The following is a 17,839-nucleotide window of genomic DNA, read 5'->3' on the forward strand; positions in this document are numbered from 1 at the left end:
ACAGTAAATTGAATAATTTGTGGAAAATTATACTCTGTCCAAACAGGCATGAGCTCTGGAAGATTAGGCCGACCCTCCTACTACTCACACACACAAGCGCAGTCTCCTTTTATGTGTGTGTGAGTAAAGGGACGGTCTGCCTACCTGTATACTACATAGTATATCAATGGCGCAGGTAGGCCGGGCGTGTTTGCCTCCGCGTGGGGGAGCGAGGGTCGGCTTAAACTTTCAGGGCTCATGGCATTTTGGACAGACTATAATTGTGCTGTTTGATATGTTGACAGGAACTATCGAAGACTGAATCGCCTGTGGTTCTCTACTATCTGGTTCAAAGTCTGCATCTTATGGTACTGCATGGTGATGCTCTCAACAAAGCTACCAAAGACCATAGAGGCTTCATTATTTGGTGTCAAGAGACTTTGCTTATCAAGAAGTAAAATCATATTGTTTATTTAATATTTTATCAATACATTTTTTTATAAAGTTTTATGAATTAGTCAAGTGAATTATGTATTTTAATTTGAATTATACTATATAATCTATTCAAACTACTTCATCCTGATTGATTTGGCTGTAATAGAAGGCTACTCGTGATTTAAAAAAAAATATTTTAGATATACAAGATTTATTTCTCTGATAATTTCGCTGCTCCTCTTCTCTAGATTAATATAAGTAGTCTCTTAAAAACCGTTGTTAATGGTTTGCTTTAAGTTTAATAAAAAATTATATATTAATTGAATGCCGCTTAAGTAAACTTTTGTTTGTAATGTTTTTTTTTAATTTAGCTCATTCTTATGAGATAAGTATGGGTTTAGTGATGTCTCGTTCACCCCAGTGCTAGTGAATATCCTACTTAGTTAATGCTAGTAGACTGGTGCTGTTACCCCGTTGACTAGATGGTAGGCCTAGTTGTGAAGTGTGCTGGAGTAACCATACTCCTACTAGATTAAATCATCAACTAGACTGGTTGAAGCTATTTACTCTATATTAGTGAGTCATGCTAGTCAAAAAATTGTGCTTGAAAAAAGTTAGATGCGCTTGAAGAGGAAACATTTTTTTAAGAATGATATCCCATAATTCTTATATCTGTACATCTTGATAAGGATCCTATACTGACTGAAAGGTCAAGTACATTTGAAAGATTGAACTATTTTCAAGCATTCTTTAAACTTTTAGAGATTCTATTGGAAAATTTTAAGCCCATATCCGAAATTCCAATCACTTATCTTTGACAGTTCTGTTTCGCTTATTTTAGTTTGTATTGTTTGGAGTTTAACGACTTAGCATTTGTTTGTCAGTCTTTGGGACCTGTGCAATGCCGAATACTCTCACATTTGCGAAGTTTGTGTGCCAATTCTGCTGCACTGCATCACTCTGCCATCCGGCTCCGATGTTTTCTGGCGAGTCATCAAAGAAGAATTCCACACCACCGATTGGAAAGTGCGCTTTGATGCAGGTGATACTTATAATTTCATTTCGTTTCTATTACAATTAACGCTGTATACGTTATTAACTATTAATATAATATTATTAAAACTCTACTCCACTAATAGGCTTGCGTCAAGTATAATACCATAGAGAAAAGATAGCATAAGAAGATACCCATGATATAGGGCGTTTATTATGTTTTAAATTTCACTGTTAACTCAAGCCTTTAGTCCTAGTAGTCCTTCTTCGTGAAGCTAAGGGACGCTGGTAGTCTCTCATACTGTACCGTTCTTAAATACACTCTCACCCGGCCAAAATAAATAGTAATATAGACAGTAGTCGACTGTAATCAGTTTGCGATAACAAAACATCGGCTTGAAATATGCAACAGAACAACTTATACCATGGGATAATATCTTCTTATGCTGTCTTTTATCTATGATAATATGTCTTTTATCTATGATAATATGCCTTTAAACGCCAATAGGCCTTTGCTATAATACGTAAAGTCCTAATTGGATTGGAGTAAGTAGAAGTAAGTAATGGGAGTTGGGAGGAATGTTGACAAAAGATAATGAGCCCACAGTTCAAGGTGGTACCAAAAACCAAACAATCGATGGGATAATAATAACAGAACAAATAAAGATGACTGAATTTGTAGTCAAAAAGCATTCATCCAACGGCATTAAAACCAATTAAAAACAGTACGAAGAAGAAATTCTACAAAATAGACGATGAAATAAACCAAAAAAGTAACTAAAGGTCTAGGGTTGCCAACAGGACACGTTGTTCATTAATTTATATATTTTTTTGGCAAAATGATTATTTTATAATTTAATGATGATGTTTTCAGTTGGGAGAGTGGCAGTGATTGCTAGATTCATGGACTCGACGCCGCTGCGAACAAACCTCCAGCTACAGGCAGCATTGGCCAATGCCTTCTGCTATCTCATATCAAGTATGGACGATTTGAATGTGCAAGTGGCACAGAGAGCTACTCTATATCTTGGCACTATCCATGACACGGCCATAAAAGTAAGTTCAAATGTCGCCTATTTTCTTCCATACTACTATGTTTGCTGAGGGTGCCTTCAGGCTTGTGCGTGAGTTTTGTGAAGGTCGATGATGATATCTATGTAGTTTAATTTTAATTTTTAAGCGACTTTGCCGGCCGGGTTGATCTAGTAGTCTGGAGCATTACAAATTTCAGTCTACTAACACCACCTTGCTCTTGGGTTCGAATCCCGACGGGGCATGGACGTTTGGTCGTAAAAAAAATTATGTGGCATCATCCGCAATGAATGAAAAATTTAAAAATATATTTAGCGGAGTGCGGCCCTCAAATGATCACCTGCTCAACGGGAGTAGCAGATGCAGGTTACTCAAGCTAGGTCTGAGCTGTAAGATACTAGCGTAGATACTATGAGGCCAACCGCTTATTAATGTTCAATGTTCTCGATCAATTTTTTTAAGATGATTTATTTTTGAAAATAATTCAATATATTGAAATCTTCTACAGAGGAATTACTATTGTATTGTGAATTGCAGACGCGTTTCAATTCACTAGGCTACTCCATCTTCAGTTCACAGGAAGAACTGAATTTAATATGTCACAGATTGGGGAGAAGAACTAATAAAAATACATTTCTTTTAATCTGTGCTTATGTGTAGCCTACCTTCTTTTGTAAGAGAGAAAATATGATACTTACACTGGAACATTTGATCTATTTTTCTTATTGGTTTTCATTTTAATGTATCTTATTCAATTGTGTGTTGGATATGTGAGCAAAGTTTATATTTTCGCATAGAAATTGGAGTTTACTCGTTGGAGTTTGTGTAGAGTGAACATTCAAAATTAATTTGAGCTTTGAATGATTTTGTGTGTTGACAGTCGCTGATAATGTGCTTAGAAACGCAGTTTGACAGCGTTATAGTGGACAGACCAATGGTTCTGCAGTCATTGTATCAGCTGCATAATTGTCTCAGCGATCGAAAAATACTGACTTGGGAGTTCTTTCTCAATCGATTTGATGCTCTTTTCATTGAAGCACAAATAAGTCTAGAAAAATCTGGAGATATTGCATACCTAAGAGGTGAGTTACAATATTGATGAATTTATTATTGCAGCTCATAATATGTTTTAAGATTGAGGATATGTTGGTATAATTCCAGTATGTTAATCAAATACTATGAATTCAAATTTCTTTATCCAAATAAATAAACAAACAAATACGTCCAAAAAAGCTATAGCCACTGTATAGGCTACTCTACAAAGATAGAAGAAGAAGTCTGCAAAACTAGTTAAAAAACGACATCCTGTCACTAGAATAATATTCTAATCATTGATCATACATTCCATTTATTCCTGATATTGATAAATCTAATTCTTTTTTATGGAACTGATTTTTTAGTCGTCTCGGCCATCCTGGCCGGCTAATGCACCATACTTCTTCTTCTTATATCCAACGCCCGTCTTTGGCTGTTCAGCCATTAGACGCCTTGCCGTCTAGTAGAGCCTTGCTTTTCCTTCCATAGTGTTGCTTTCTTTAATGCACCATACTCGTACAGGATGTTTGTACCATACCAATTGTTTAAAGAAACAACCAATTATTGTTTTGTGATAACTATCAGTGACCAGTGACACAATTATTTATTAATTTGATCGTCATGTGCGGTCACTATTCTGAAGGAAAGACACAACAGGCTCATGCTCACAAATGTGCCTTTCCAATTTGAATTTCTCTGAGAAATCCTGGAAAAATGTGACAAACAGTAAGCTTATTCGATACAGTTTTGATACTATTATGTGCAGACAATATAAAAATACATTTTTTCTGAACAACTTCAGATCTAAGAAACAATGAAGTGAACAGTGAGTTGTTTGTGAGGAAACTGCACAGAGCACAGGAAGCACTCTCGCTGTCGGACGGAAGCTCGGCCAAGACGTTGAGTGCCAGCTTTGGCCAGAAGTGGCCCTACAAGAGAACAATGTCGGCTCCCGCCTCCATGGTGCCACGGCAAGGCCAAGGCCAGGCTGATGAATCGCTAAAACTAATCAAAGGTATGTTTGTATGTTCCCACTACAATCTAATGTCTGGCTTCAATTTTTCGTCTTGAAATAAAAAAAACAAACTAATTATTTGCAGCTCTGCTTGTGCCTAAGCAGCGTTTCCAGCTGGTGTACAAACTTAATATTTTATTATGTACATCGAAGTTAGTGCTAAATCGATGCTAAAAAGCTGGCAGTTTCGGCAGTTACAATGTCATGAGAAATAAATTATCAATTTAGCAAAAATTTTTTATTCCAGTGAGAATATGGCTGTTAAATAAATCATTCAGATTTGCGTTAAAAAACCTGTATCTTTGACTACATCTGTTCTTCCTTCCCCATACTTTAATGTATAATGCTGATTAAGATTAATAAATATAATCCCTTTTTTTAGAAAAATAATAATCTGAGTTCAGTGAACCGATTTTTATATTTTTGTGCTTCATAATCTAAAATAAGGTAATTTTACTGCTCATGAAAAAAAACATTTTTGTATACTCAAGTCCTCTTCACAAATAGTATTTGTGGACAGCTAGGAGCTCTTTGATTGTAAATTGACACAGTGTACATTCAAACGTTCTGCACATTTTACTTGTAGAAAAATGTGTATTAACTTCCACTACTTGTTATAAATACTTGGAAGTTGATAGAATTTCATTTAATTCGCTTCTCGTAGTGAAATTCTATAAGTACAATTAATACACGTTGTATATTTAAATTAAGATTCTCTTTTACGTTAAAAAGTATTACAAATTTACACACCAAGCACGTACATGCGTGCTTTTGCAAGTAAGGATTACTTCCAAGACGCTGGCACCGTAATGAAAATCTGGTGACACGTTCTGAGTTTTCTTTATATCGAAGAGATGATTGATCAACGTTAAAACTAGTAAAAATAGTAAAAAGGATTTTCTAATAACCTTTCATATTTATCGTACTTTTTATCTAATTAATTGATTTTAACTTAATATGAAAAGCTCTTTCTACATTCCTGAATCACTCACAAACTTGTCGCAAAATTGATTATACATCAACTCGACTAATATGCTTATTAGTTAGCAACTCATATATATATACAGTAATATACAAGATATTTCTCGTTATGCTTGTTTCTTGATTAAATTATGATATATTGAATACTGTATTATTGTATATATCCGGATAATGTTATGCCACAATAATTATTGTGGAAAGTATAGTGTAGAGAGCATACATAGGCCTCGACATAGGCTACTGTGTTGTTGTATAGATGCTTTGCTAGTTGTGAGCGAATAATTGTTGTTGTTGAACAATTGTTATTTTGGACAGAGCGCGAGAAGATCTACAGCCGGCAATATTCGGCTCCCATTCTGAAGCGGAAAAGCTCCCGTTTCGGACTAGGTGGGTTTGTTGGTACAATGACTCCCAATAGTTCGAATGTGATGCCAGGTAGATCAGTAACTTTACCCATATTCGATGTTTTATCGGTGTCTTCTTTTGTTAATCGGCGGTGTATTTATGTTGTTATTCTTCTTCTTGTTCTCCTCCTTCTTCTTCATCAACTCTTCATCAGTCTTCGAAAGCCCAATAACAATAATCTGTGTCTGTTGAATGCAAATTCTTCATTTTGAAAGGTTGAGTGTTACTGCGATTTTGGATTGACTTTTTTATTGATTTGCTCTGCTTATTTTTGCATGTTGCCAATTATTCTTTAACATTGATTATTTATAAATAATTTTGCTCTGAGAATGTGTTTATTGTTTGATTTTAATTGTATGTAATTGAACACTTTTCAGACAACATGTGAGAAAATAGAAAATGTGCTTTCACCTATTATAAAATGTATTTTAGATATTGTGTGAAGATCCAGTCTTACAGTAACCATATAATGTACTATTGTTACAACAGTTAAAACCTTTCTGAATCAAACTGAACCTTGATTATTCATCAGCTGAATTTACACCTCAGAAATAATGATCCACTGTTGCAATCTACAATCTTCTCCTGTAGGATTAATCACAAATGAGTACAGTATTCCAGTTGGTTTATGCTTCAAGTCATGTGTGGAGCCCCTAAATAAAGAAGGTACTATCTGTACTTTATTTATTATTTTCCTATCACAAACTAAAATAGTCTTCAGTTACATTCATATCGGCTTAAAAAAAACTGTTGTTTTCTACTGACTACTCCTTTTGTTTGTTTTTTTTGCAGACTGAGTAATAGTGTTAAGTATTGATATGAATTTTGTACTTATTACAATCAGCGAAATAATAGGACTACGATGAAATCTCGTAAATGGATTATAAAATGAAGGATTACAATAAATTCTAGATAAAATAAGCATGAGAATGTAGGAAACTGGTTCAGCGGTGTGAGAAAATCACTCTGCCTATTATAGATAAATTTCACAATTCATCAACTATGAGCATTGTAAGCTCTATCCATTATCATAACAAACTAATCAGTACTCGGCCAATAGCATCTCCATCTTATGCATCTGTACATAATTCATAGAATAATCCTTCATTTGGAATAAATAATCCTAACGAATAAATACTAGCTATTGCTTCAAATTTATATGATTGATGAAATTCAAGAGCTACGCTACAAAACGCTTACACAACATTAAAATCCAATAAAAAAATTTGTCACTCTATGAAAAACATTTTCTTTTAATCTCAGAAAACAAACAATTTTTGAAGTTCTTGTTTGCGATTGAGCTTATAATGTTATTTTGATGCATAATTAGTGGCTTTGGAACGAACTATTTGTGGATCATTTTGTGAAATTCATCTTTACTTTACTCTTCATTATTGAATAAATTTGTTTTGAATCTGTTGTTGCTTCTATCAGTTCGATTACTTTTTGCAAGAGCATTGCACTCTAAAGCATGATATAGCTTGCAGATTTACTCTTATTCATTCTATAAATTATGTAATGTTTTTCTTGTCGTAATGATATGAAGCAATTCTCTTTTTAATATTTTCCACAATATTAACACACTAATGTTTCAACAAATTTGTGAATAATAACTTTTGGAATTTTGGATCTACAAAAATTATTCATATTATTTTAATAACTTCATGAAATGTATATACTTATCATGTTATTGATGCATAATTAGTGGCTTTGGAACGAACTATTTGTGGATCATTTTGTGAAATTCATCTTTACTTTACTCTTCATTATTAAATCAATTTGTTTTGACAAATCTTGATAAAATAATTTGACTGTCCACATTCCACGTCTCATCCTAAACCAATTTCTAAAATTCAAATGTTGCAATATTTCATTATAAAATCTTTAATAGAGGTTATATTAAATTTTTCAGTTACAGCACTTACTTAGTGTAAGCTTTCTTCTAAGATATTTTTCAGATCATAGTGTATAATAAGCTGTGAACTCTTGTACATAAAACGCTGTGAGTAGGATAATAAATTGTATCTTTTGTAACATTTTTATTGATATGCAACTAATAGTAAAATTCTGTTTGCAGATGGGCATATACATTCGATAAATGCAAATGATGATGTAAATTTGACCGCATTTTTACACAGAGTTATTGATTTGGAAGAAGCCGATAGAGAAACTATCCATTTGTTGGTATTTTTATTGATGCAATTTTTGTCAAGATCTGATCAGGTAAATTTTCATGAAAATTGTATGGTGTCCATCAAAAGATGTAATTTTTAAATGAAAAAATCATGCATGAGCAAGATTTTGGGTATTGACCTATTCTATTATACAACAATAATATTTGCACTTGCCCATTCCAGAATGGACATGCTCTTACACTCAATTGATTAGATTCAACTTGAAGTCTAGCTGGTGAACAACAATCAATCTCTTTTCAATCTGTCCTATCGATATTCATTTTTTTTTTCTATTTACCTTGTTGGAATAATTGTAGATATTGTAAATTGTCTTATAATATCAGAGCCATTCATCCAAGAATAACAACAATAAAAATACTTCTTTGATCTGAGATTTAAAAAATGTATGTTTCAAATATAATCAGTCATGCAAGTTTAACCATTGTAGCCTACAGTGTGCTTTACTCGATGAAATCCAAAATCTGACCAATTAAACGACAAGATCTTTGTGTCAGCAGATTTAAATAAAAAATTATACAAATATGAAATTTACTGTATGGTTTTATGTACTTATTAATTTCCATACAGATAAGGATAGCTGTCATGTAACTTACAAAAGAAGAAGAAGAGATTATGTTTATTCTTATTGTAATTGTGATGTTTCTATTTCCACAGGCATACCCAAGTGATGAAAAGATAATGGCTAAACATCAACACATCGTTTTGAGGCATTTCTATCTGCTATTGGGATATAATCTAAGTGAGAATAAATTCCATATCACACCTACCCGTCTAAGGTAATTCAACAATTTATGCTAAAATGTTTTGCAATAATATTATGTGACTTGGCTGACTTGGGCCTGGTGTCAGAGGTTTCAAGGCGCAACTCAATAAATTTGCAACCTCCAAGTCGAATAACGACTGTTCATTCCAAATTACTAGTAGTTCTGTGAACAGTAGACCTCGCGCAGTTATAAACCTCAGCCTCCTCTTATACTGTCCATCAGAGTAAATCCTGTCTGTATGTCGTGTCGGCGAGATATCGGTGTGAAAACGGCTAATGGCTGTTGGGGTTGGTGTATCAAAAATGCTAACATCAAAAGCTAATCATCTTCAAGACATACTGGCAACAGGACAGCCCAAATTCAAAGCAGAGAAAGTTCGAGAGACAATACTATGTTATTTCAGTTATTAATTGCATGCGCTATTGCACGCAATCAATAGCTCATTTATTCATTTATTTATTCACAATGGAGACAACGGGTTTCCCCAAATATGTCTCCTTAACAATAAAAATTGTACCGATACAAATGAAAAAAGAAAAATAATGATAAAAATAATACGAACTTATGCAATAATAAATAATACAAACTACAAAAATACCACCTAATTCAAAAATGAAAAGTACAAATATTTCAAATACTTATGAAAAAAAGTAAAAATAAAACAAATTGAGAATTCAAAATTCCAAAACTTATAAAAATTAAAGAATTTAATAACAAATAATGAACAAAAATTTTATCAATAGAATAAATAACATTTATAACTGAACGATGTCTCAAACCACATCCACACTGATACACCAACTATTTATTTGATCAGATCATGCTTACACAAAATTTAATTATCACAATTATAACGGTTTCCGGAATTTAGTGCGAGAAAAACAGAAGAAATCTAGGCGCCCAGACAAGCTGTTATAAGTCCTTTGCATCCTATTTAATAGTGCATAAAAATTGCATTCAATGAGGCATGCAATTTATAGTCTACACAGTTGCTGATTTTTTACCAAGCTACATTGAGATATTGAATTGCATGCGTCATGGCATGCGATTTATAATCCAATCGACAGCTGATTTTTGATGAATAATTCTATAGTCTGATTTTTCCTCTAATATTGGCGTATGAAGGAGGCTCCTTTTTCCTTATATATTATCCTTGAAATGCAAAATTTCCAAAAACCTTGTATATAAGTCGACGCGCAATTTAAAAAGGGACATACCTGTCAAATTTCAGGAAAATCTATTACCGCGTTTCGCCGTAAATGCGCAACATATAAACATTTAAACATTCAAACATTTAAACATTAAAAGAAATGCCAAACCGTCGACCTGAATCTTAGACCTCACTTCGCTCGGTCAAAAATAATCACACGAGCTTTCAAGATTGTTTGTGCCGCTGGATGCTCAACCAGTTCTATAAACATGGTTGAAGTAGAATCAGATGGAATGGAATGGGAAATGTTTCATCACATCCTCCTCTTATAGAAATCAAAGCCCAACAATTTGGCAACGCTGTAATAGTAGGTCTAGAATGTAAGCTGCAGTATGCAGTATGATGAATATTGGAAAATATATATAATAAAACGTATTTAATATTTGTGTAACATCATTTAACTTGGAGTATTATAGTCTAAAAAGGAGGAGTGCTTGTATAGTCTGAAGGACTATTTGACTACTGTAATAGAGTCAAAGACAAATAACTAGGCCTAGATACTAAATGTAAATTTCATGTAACATTAATGATCTCTTGCATCTTTGCTAGCACTTTGACCTTCCTGACACCGTTTTTAGGCCAACCAGACGTAATATCTATCTATCTTCTTTAATATTATAAAGGAAAGAATTGGCTTAGACATGTACGGGATAGGAGATACACGAATGATTCATTATCGCTTGTGAACTAATGAACTGATTAACTTGCAATTTTACATAAAGATTCTGAATTTACCGAGGTTGAGTATAGGCTAATTTTCATTGCTATTAATCAATTAATTGTAATTTTAAAAAATATCCAATTTGTGATTCAAAGCTCACGTAACTATCTCCAAGTGACTCTTCAGCTTAACTAGCGCGCGCGACTCATGACTCCAAAGGTTGCGAGTTCGAGTCTAGTCAAACTCTTCCTTTTTGCTGGGAATGTTTAACTCTGATGAAGATTATTCACTTAATTCTGACAGAATCATAAATAATTGTTAAATTTTTTTATGGTCCCTGGACATAGGAAGATTGCATTTTACAACACAACATTTTTCACAGTTCAAAGTCTGTTTTTTGTATTTGTATTTTGATTGTGTTGTTTTGTAGTTTGTTTTCTTTTGTGTATTTCGTGTTGAATTGATTGGTTGATTGTTGTATGCTGTTCAGGAGTTCGCCGGTGTTCAATGTGTTCATTTCGAACCTGCCACAACTGTTGGACCAGAACCACCTGATGGGTGGCATGTTGGTGGCTCCGCATTGCGCTCTGGTGGCCAACCTGCTGCACTTCTGTCCGGCGCCCCCCCACCTCAGCGACCCCTGCCAGCCCAACCCCACCTACAGCCTCTGGCTCCTCGAGCCACACGTGCGACACTCCTGGCTCATGGCGCTGCTTGTCCTCCTCTACAAGGTTATCATAGTCGAGATTTATTGTAGCATAACAACATAGCCCATGGTATAGGGCGTTTATGTTCCAAATTTCACTGGTAACTCAAGCCGATAGTCCTAGTAACTTTTTGAAGCTATGCGACGCTAGTAGTCCCTCATACTGTGCCGTTATTACACTCCCCGATCAAACCAGAAACAATAGGCAGTAGTCGACAGTAATTGGCTTGAAATTTCGAATATAAATTTCGAAATGTAATTTCATGATTATCTCATTGTACCATGAGATAAGCTATCTTTTCTCTATGATTGTAGACTAGTTGATAATAGTCAGAATGTAATAAAGATACAAATATGTACATACTCGTACATTTTTGATCAATCACAATTTTCCTGAAACACCATATTACAAACAAGAATGAAAGTGGAGTTTGCAAAATGTCAAAATACTTAAGAATATATTCATATTGTGGCTCAACTTGCGTAAATATGCTATAATGTATAATAATTATTTCAAAAATCGTAGTAATTATTTCAAAAAACTTATATGGGATACTTTATTCAAATTAATAAAAACTATATGAAACTTGTAGTACCCTTTTTATTTAAAACATTTAAAAAACTTTAAAACATTTCAATGACTAGTTTTGACTAAAGTAACTACATTACCCAATATAGGGTAATATAGTTACTGTAGTTTCGACCTACTTTGGCCATTTTCAAGTTAAAATGCAAAAATCTGGTGTGGCGCACTCACACAACTTTCCTTGTCGTTATGAAAATTTATCACCTGATGCTAGTGTTCCCGCGCATCTCAAGTCTACTATTCAAAGATCTAAGCCAGCTGGTGACAGGACTATAACACTGGAGACACACGAAATCTGCTATCTCTTCATAGTGAATGATTTAATAGAATCAACAGTTGCCAACAGTTTGCAATTATTGTAATAATAACATTTTCTCGAATTTCGAGCTTATTTTGAATTTTAGGTGAAAATGTTACTGAACATTAATTTTAGAGATTTTCATGCTCAATCTTCTCCATTTGGAATTTTTTGTTTAAATTGTATCTGAAGCCTGATAATTGGGAATAAAAAATCAAACTTTACCTAGATGGGGCGGAGCTCCTGAAATTTTTACAGATATGGGACTTGTTGCAGTTGATGGAGCTTAACAATGACTATTTTAGGTATGAATTTGATCAAAATCGTTGGAGCCATTTTTGAGGAAATCGCGAAAAACCCTGTTTTCGACAACATTTCCGCCATTTTAGCCGCCATCTTGAATTGCATTAGATCGAAATTGTTCGTGTCGGATCCGTAAAGGGGAAGGACCTCAAGTTCCAAATTTCAAGTCATTCCGTTAATTGGGAGATGAGATATCGTGCACACAGCAGACCAATACCCAAAAACCACTTTTTTGGACTCAGGGGACCTCGATACGTATAGACAATAATTACAAATTGGGGTATCTTAATTTTTTCTCGGAAAGCAATACTTTCCTTACCTATGGTAATAGGGCAAGGAAAGTAAAAATAAACAAGTTGATACTAGATAACAAGGTACCTAGAATTCAATGTATTCTAGGTACATTGCTAGATAATATATGATCATATGCTTATTTTCATATGATTTATTTATTATAAAGAAAATAAAAATCTCAGAACCCCTTTTTTTGAAATATTTTATCACTACATGTTTCGGACATTTATGCCATTTTCAAGTGACATTTACGGACTTGAAAATGGCATAAATGTCCGAAACATGTAGTGATAAAATATTTCAAAAAAAGGGTACTGAGATTTTTATTTTCTTTATATTTATATTACAAGTAGCCCTATACAGAAAAAAGATTTATTTATTTCTTAAGCTGCGTTTACACCAAGTTACAAAATTTTAGTAACTTAATTATTAACATTTTGTTAATAACTTAATCCTTACGGTATAGATTCTATTAGATTGAACGGAACTTGACAAACACATCATGTGTATGATAAGTTATGTTCAATCTAATAGAATCTATTATGCTAATAATTAAGTTATTAGCATTGTTTTAATAACTTTGGTGTAAACGCAGCTTTATTCATTATTTTTGGTTGAAGTTATTTAATTTCAATCATATTTACTTTTAATTTTATCAAAAAAAAGGAAAATTTTAGAAAAAAATGTTGACTATTCAGGACAAATTGAATTATATTTATTAAATTATTCCTATTTAATTTTGCAGTTTTATAGATATAAAATTCTTCTTTTACATTCACTTTATTACTTTCATTGTCAAAGCTTAATATTTTCACATTAGAACTATTAATATAGATATAATTATTCAATTCAATTTATTTTTTCCTTCTGAATACAATTCAAAGCAATTACATAGAATCTTAAGCAATAAAGTTTATACAATTCAAAAAACGATATAATATACTTACTAAAATCAAACAACAAAATATAGAACTATACTAAACAATAAAACTCTTGAGCTATCACAATTTTATTCTTGTATCAGATAGGAAAGAGTTTACATAGGCAACAAAGGCCTGTGCGTAAGCTCGAGTTATCATAACAATATGCGTTACATCTATAATTATAAAGAGAGATCTCAATTTTTATTAGAGATCTAAACTACATTAAAATAATTTTCAATGATGAATCTATAATTCCCATGCATTAAGAAGGGATAAAAAAGGGGAAAACTAAATGATAAATAACTTTAAATTTATGGATAAACCAAGGAATAGCGAGGAAGGCTACAATTTAAATAACAAATACAAGAGTCAGGAAAAGCAGAACAGACAAGCATGACAGAACAGAAAAAAATCTCTCTGAAGGCGCCCAAATTGAATTAAACACGCGCACCCCCAGTAACAATGAGTGAGACGGCATTATCCTCACTGATATCAAACAGCCAGTTTTTCAAGTGCCACTTGAACGCAGAGGTAGAAACTACATCCAACAATCTATTCTGGTTGGAACGGAGAAGGAAATTTCGCAATAAAATATGAGAAATGTAAAAGCAATTTTTCATTGAAAAGGATCTTCTTTGTTGAATTGTGTTTACACCTACTGCTGATGCATATCTTGTATTATATGAATGTTCTGTAGGAGTAAATATTGAATGGGAGTTATTATAGATGTAGATCAACAGATCTTTTATGAAAAGTTTTCTCAGTGACAAAACTCTGGACTCACTAAAAAGTAACGCAGAGGAATATCTTCTATTCTTTTTTAAACCTGCCTTAAGAATTGATTTCTGAACAGTCGCCAATCTGCTAATGTGCACCTGGTAGGCAGCACCCCAGGCCAGTATACCATATGATAACAATGACTGGACGAAGGCATGATACATCTGTCTAATTTCCCTAGCATTTAAAACATCACTGAGACACCTGAATGCATATATATTTTTTTCTTAATTTCGACAATAAAACTTGGTATGTTCTGCCCATCTCACTCTCGAATCAAACACCACCCCCAGATACTTATAAGAAGAAACTCTTTGTATCACTTAACAAGAACAAGCATTCCTCTCATCAACTCCACATTCGTGAATTCTCAATGGATGTAAATTGGAATCTGAGTTATTACTTAGACTAATGGGCATAAACTTGGTTTTTGCAATATTAAGAGAGAGGGTATTCTGATCCAACCATTCTTGATAGATCTTAGGTCAGACTCAGCTCTATCACGAGCCTCCACCCAAGTTCTCCCTTCAACAAAAATTAAAGTGACATCTGCAAAAAGAAATAGCCTCCTATGTAAATTTAATCTGGAAATGTTATTGATATATACAGGGTGTTTCAGAAGTAGTGTCGAGAATTTTAGGGTATTGTACCTGGATGCTAGAAGACTACAAATGTCATATTTGAAGTGTCCAAAACTCAGCGGTTATCCTTATAGCTGCCATTTTGTTTTTTTCACTTAAAAATTTTTATCTCAAGAACGAAATGTTGTATTGATCTGAAATTTGGCATGAATATTTATGCAATAAAGACTCAACTATGAAAAATAAAAAAAAATTTTTTCGTTGAAATTTTTCAAAATGGCGGCCATTTTAAATTTTTGATGGCGAATATCTCGAAAACCGTCCATTTTACAGAAAATTTACAAGAGACAAAAAAGTTAGCAAATTTTTTCACGATTCCAATGATACCTAATTTATTAAGATTGGTCGAAGAATAACAGAGAAATTAATTTTTTTCGTACTGCATGCATGACCACTTTTCACCATTTAAAGATCAATATTAATTTTTTAATTCCAGATGTATTTAAGATGAAGCTTTGAAACTCGGTATGGCTCCATATGGGCAAACAGATGATTTTACAATGGTTTTCAGATGATAATGTTTGTCTTGTAAAAGTATTGTTGTTTCATTAAAAGTAAAGAACCAGATGTAGTGCTTCCTATTTCTTAGTCTCACGTTTCCTAGGTCTTATTTCTATCTTAAATTTCCAGTTTCAATATTTTCTTACGTTGCTTCTACACAAATATTTAATTATTGTAATGGAATTTAGTTCGCTGGAGTACACCGATATTCACTTCATGTATGGAGCAGCTCTTGGCAATGCGACCGAAGCAAGAAGAATGTATGCAGCTGCATTTCCAAACCGCCGTCTCCCTTCCGACAAGGTGTTCACAAGAACTCACAATCGGCTGAGAGAAGTTGGTTCATTTGAACGGAACAGGGTAATTGCTGGTAGGCCTCGAGCAGTTCGAAATGTTGCTTTTGAAGAGGAAGTATTGCAGAAATTCGATTTCAATCCTAGAACGAGTACGAGAGCAGTTGCAAAGCAAATCAATTCAAGTGCTTCTTCTGTGTGGCGTGTACTAAACAAGGAAAGACTTCACCCCTTCCGCTTTCAAAAAGTTCACTCATTGGTTGAACGCGACTATGAGCCAAGAGTAAACTGTGCCCGTTGGTTTCTTCAGCAAGACATTATCCAACCAAATTTTCTAGAAAATGTGTTATTTACCGATGAGTCCAGCTTTACAAGAGAAGGAATCTTCAACTCTCGCAACAGTCACGTCTGGGCCTTAGACAATCCTCATGAGGTCAAAGTGCGTGGTTATCAGCATAGATTTTCGCTGAATGTTTGGACGGGTATCTTAGGTAATCGCGTGATTGGACCATACATTCTTCCTAATCGTCTGAATTCTCCCACGTACATTACTTTTTTAAGAGACATACTACCAGAACTTTTGGAAGATGTGCCTCTTGCAAACAGATATAATATTTGGTTTCAACATGATGGTGCCCCTGCTCATTTCGGAAATGTTGTTACGGACTTTCTGAACATGACCTATCGTCAGCGGTGGATTGGGCGGGGTGGACCAGTACCGTGGCCCGCACGTTCACCTGACCTCAACCCTTTAGATTTTTTTTCTGGGGCCATATGAAAGACCTTGTTTACAGCACGCCAGTAGAAAACGAAGAAGACCTTGTGGCAAGAGTGGTTGCTGCAGCAGGTGCCATTCAAGATGATGAAAATGCTTTTATAGCAGTTCGACGGTCCATGATTGAAAGGTGCAGACTGTGTAATCAAGTTGAAGGACGGCATTTTGAGCAATTGCTGCATTAGTATCAGTGAACCGATTTGAGTGAAATTAATATTTTTCAATGTAAAATAAAATTTGGAGGAAAGTTATTCTTGTATATTTCTGTAATAAGAACGGTTTTCATGAAATTATAAAAAAAATTAATATTGATCTTTAAATGGTGAAAAGTGGTCATGCATGCAGTACGAAAAAAATTAATTTCTCTGTTATTCTTCGACCAATCTTAATAAATTAGGTATTATTGGAATCGTGAAAAAATTTGCTAACTTTTTTGTCTCTTGTAAATTTTCTGTAAAATGGACGGTTTTCGAGATATTCGCCATCAAAAATTTAAAATGGCCGCCATTTTGAAAAATTTCAACGAAAAATTTTATTTTTATTTTTTTATAGTTGAGTCTTTATAGCATAAATATTCATGCCAAATTTCAGATCAATACAACATTTCATTCTTGAGATAAAAATTTTTAAGTGAAAAAAACAAAATGGCAGCTATAAGGATAACCGCTGAGTTTTGGACACTTCAAATATGACATTTGTAGTCTCCCAGCATCCAGGTACAATACCCTAAAATTCTCGACACTACTTCTGAAACACCCTGTATATATATTTATTTCAATGGATATTTGAATATTGATATTGAGTAATACTAGTAGATTAGTTTTGGTCGAGGCACTTCGGATTCAATGAATTTCATCATTCATATAATATACTATATTTATAGTTCCGAGATATTTAGGTTTACTTCTCATTTAATAAGATAAACGAATAAATATTTTATTGTCTTGCATGGCAGTCCAAAAATGGACTGAATACAGTAACAATTTTTTTTCTTTTTATCTATATTTAAGAAAACAATTTCAAAGATAATAACTTCA

At 33.6% G+C, this 17,839-nt stretch overlaps 1 protein-coding gene across 5 annotated transcripts in view; it reads left to right on the forward strand.

The window, feature by feature from the left end:
• LOC111048563 (protein unc-79 homolog) overlaps positions 1 to 17,839 on the forward strand; it is a 105,601-nt gene that overhangs the window by 60,593 nt on the left and 27,169 nt on the right. For 4 of the 5 annotated variants that reach the window (XM_039432573.1, XM_039432575.1, XM_039432574.1 and 1 more), the window contains 9 exons: positions 285 to 433; positions 1,299 to 1,456; positions 2,282 to 2,463; positions 3,320 to 3,521; positions 4,277 to 4,489; positions 5,786 to 5,905; positions 7,953 to 8,098; positions 8,725 to 8,846; positions 11,196 to 11,436. In XM_039432573.1, the coding sequence (XP_039288507.1) occupies positions 285 to 433; positions 1,299 to 1,456; positions 2,282 to 2,463; positions 3,320 to 3,521; positions 4,277 to 4,489; positions 5,786 to 5,905; positions 7,953 to 8,098; positions 8,725 to 8,846; positions 11,196 to 11,436 (1,533 nt within the window). The remainder of the gene's footprint in view (positions 1 to 284; positions 434 to 1,298; positions 1,457 to 2,281; positions 2,464 to 3,319; positions 3,522 to 4,276; positions 4,490 to 5,785; positions 5,906 to 7,952; positions 8,099 to 8,724; positions 8,847 to 11,195; positions 11,437 to 17,839) is intronic. The other variant, XM_039432577.1, reaches the window with a different exon arrangement.

The sequence above is a fragment of the Nilaparvata lugens genome, chromosome 7, assembly GCF_014356525.2.
Source record: "Nilaparvata lugens isolate BPH chromosome 7, ASM1435652v1, whole genome shotgun sequence".
NCBI lineage: Eukaryota > Metazoa > Arthropoda > Insecta > Hemiptera > Delphacidae > Nilaparvata > Nilaparvata lugens.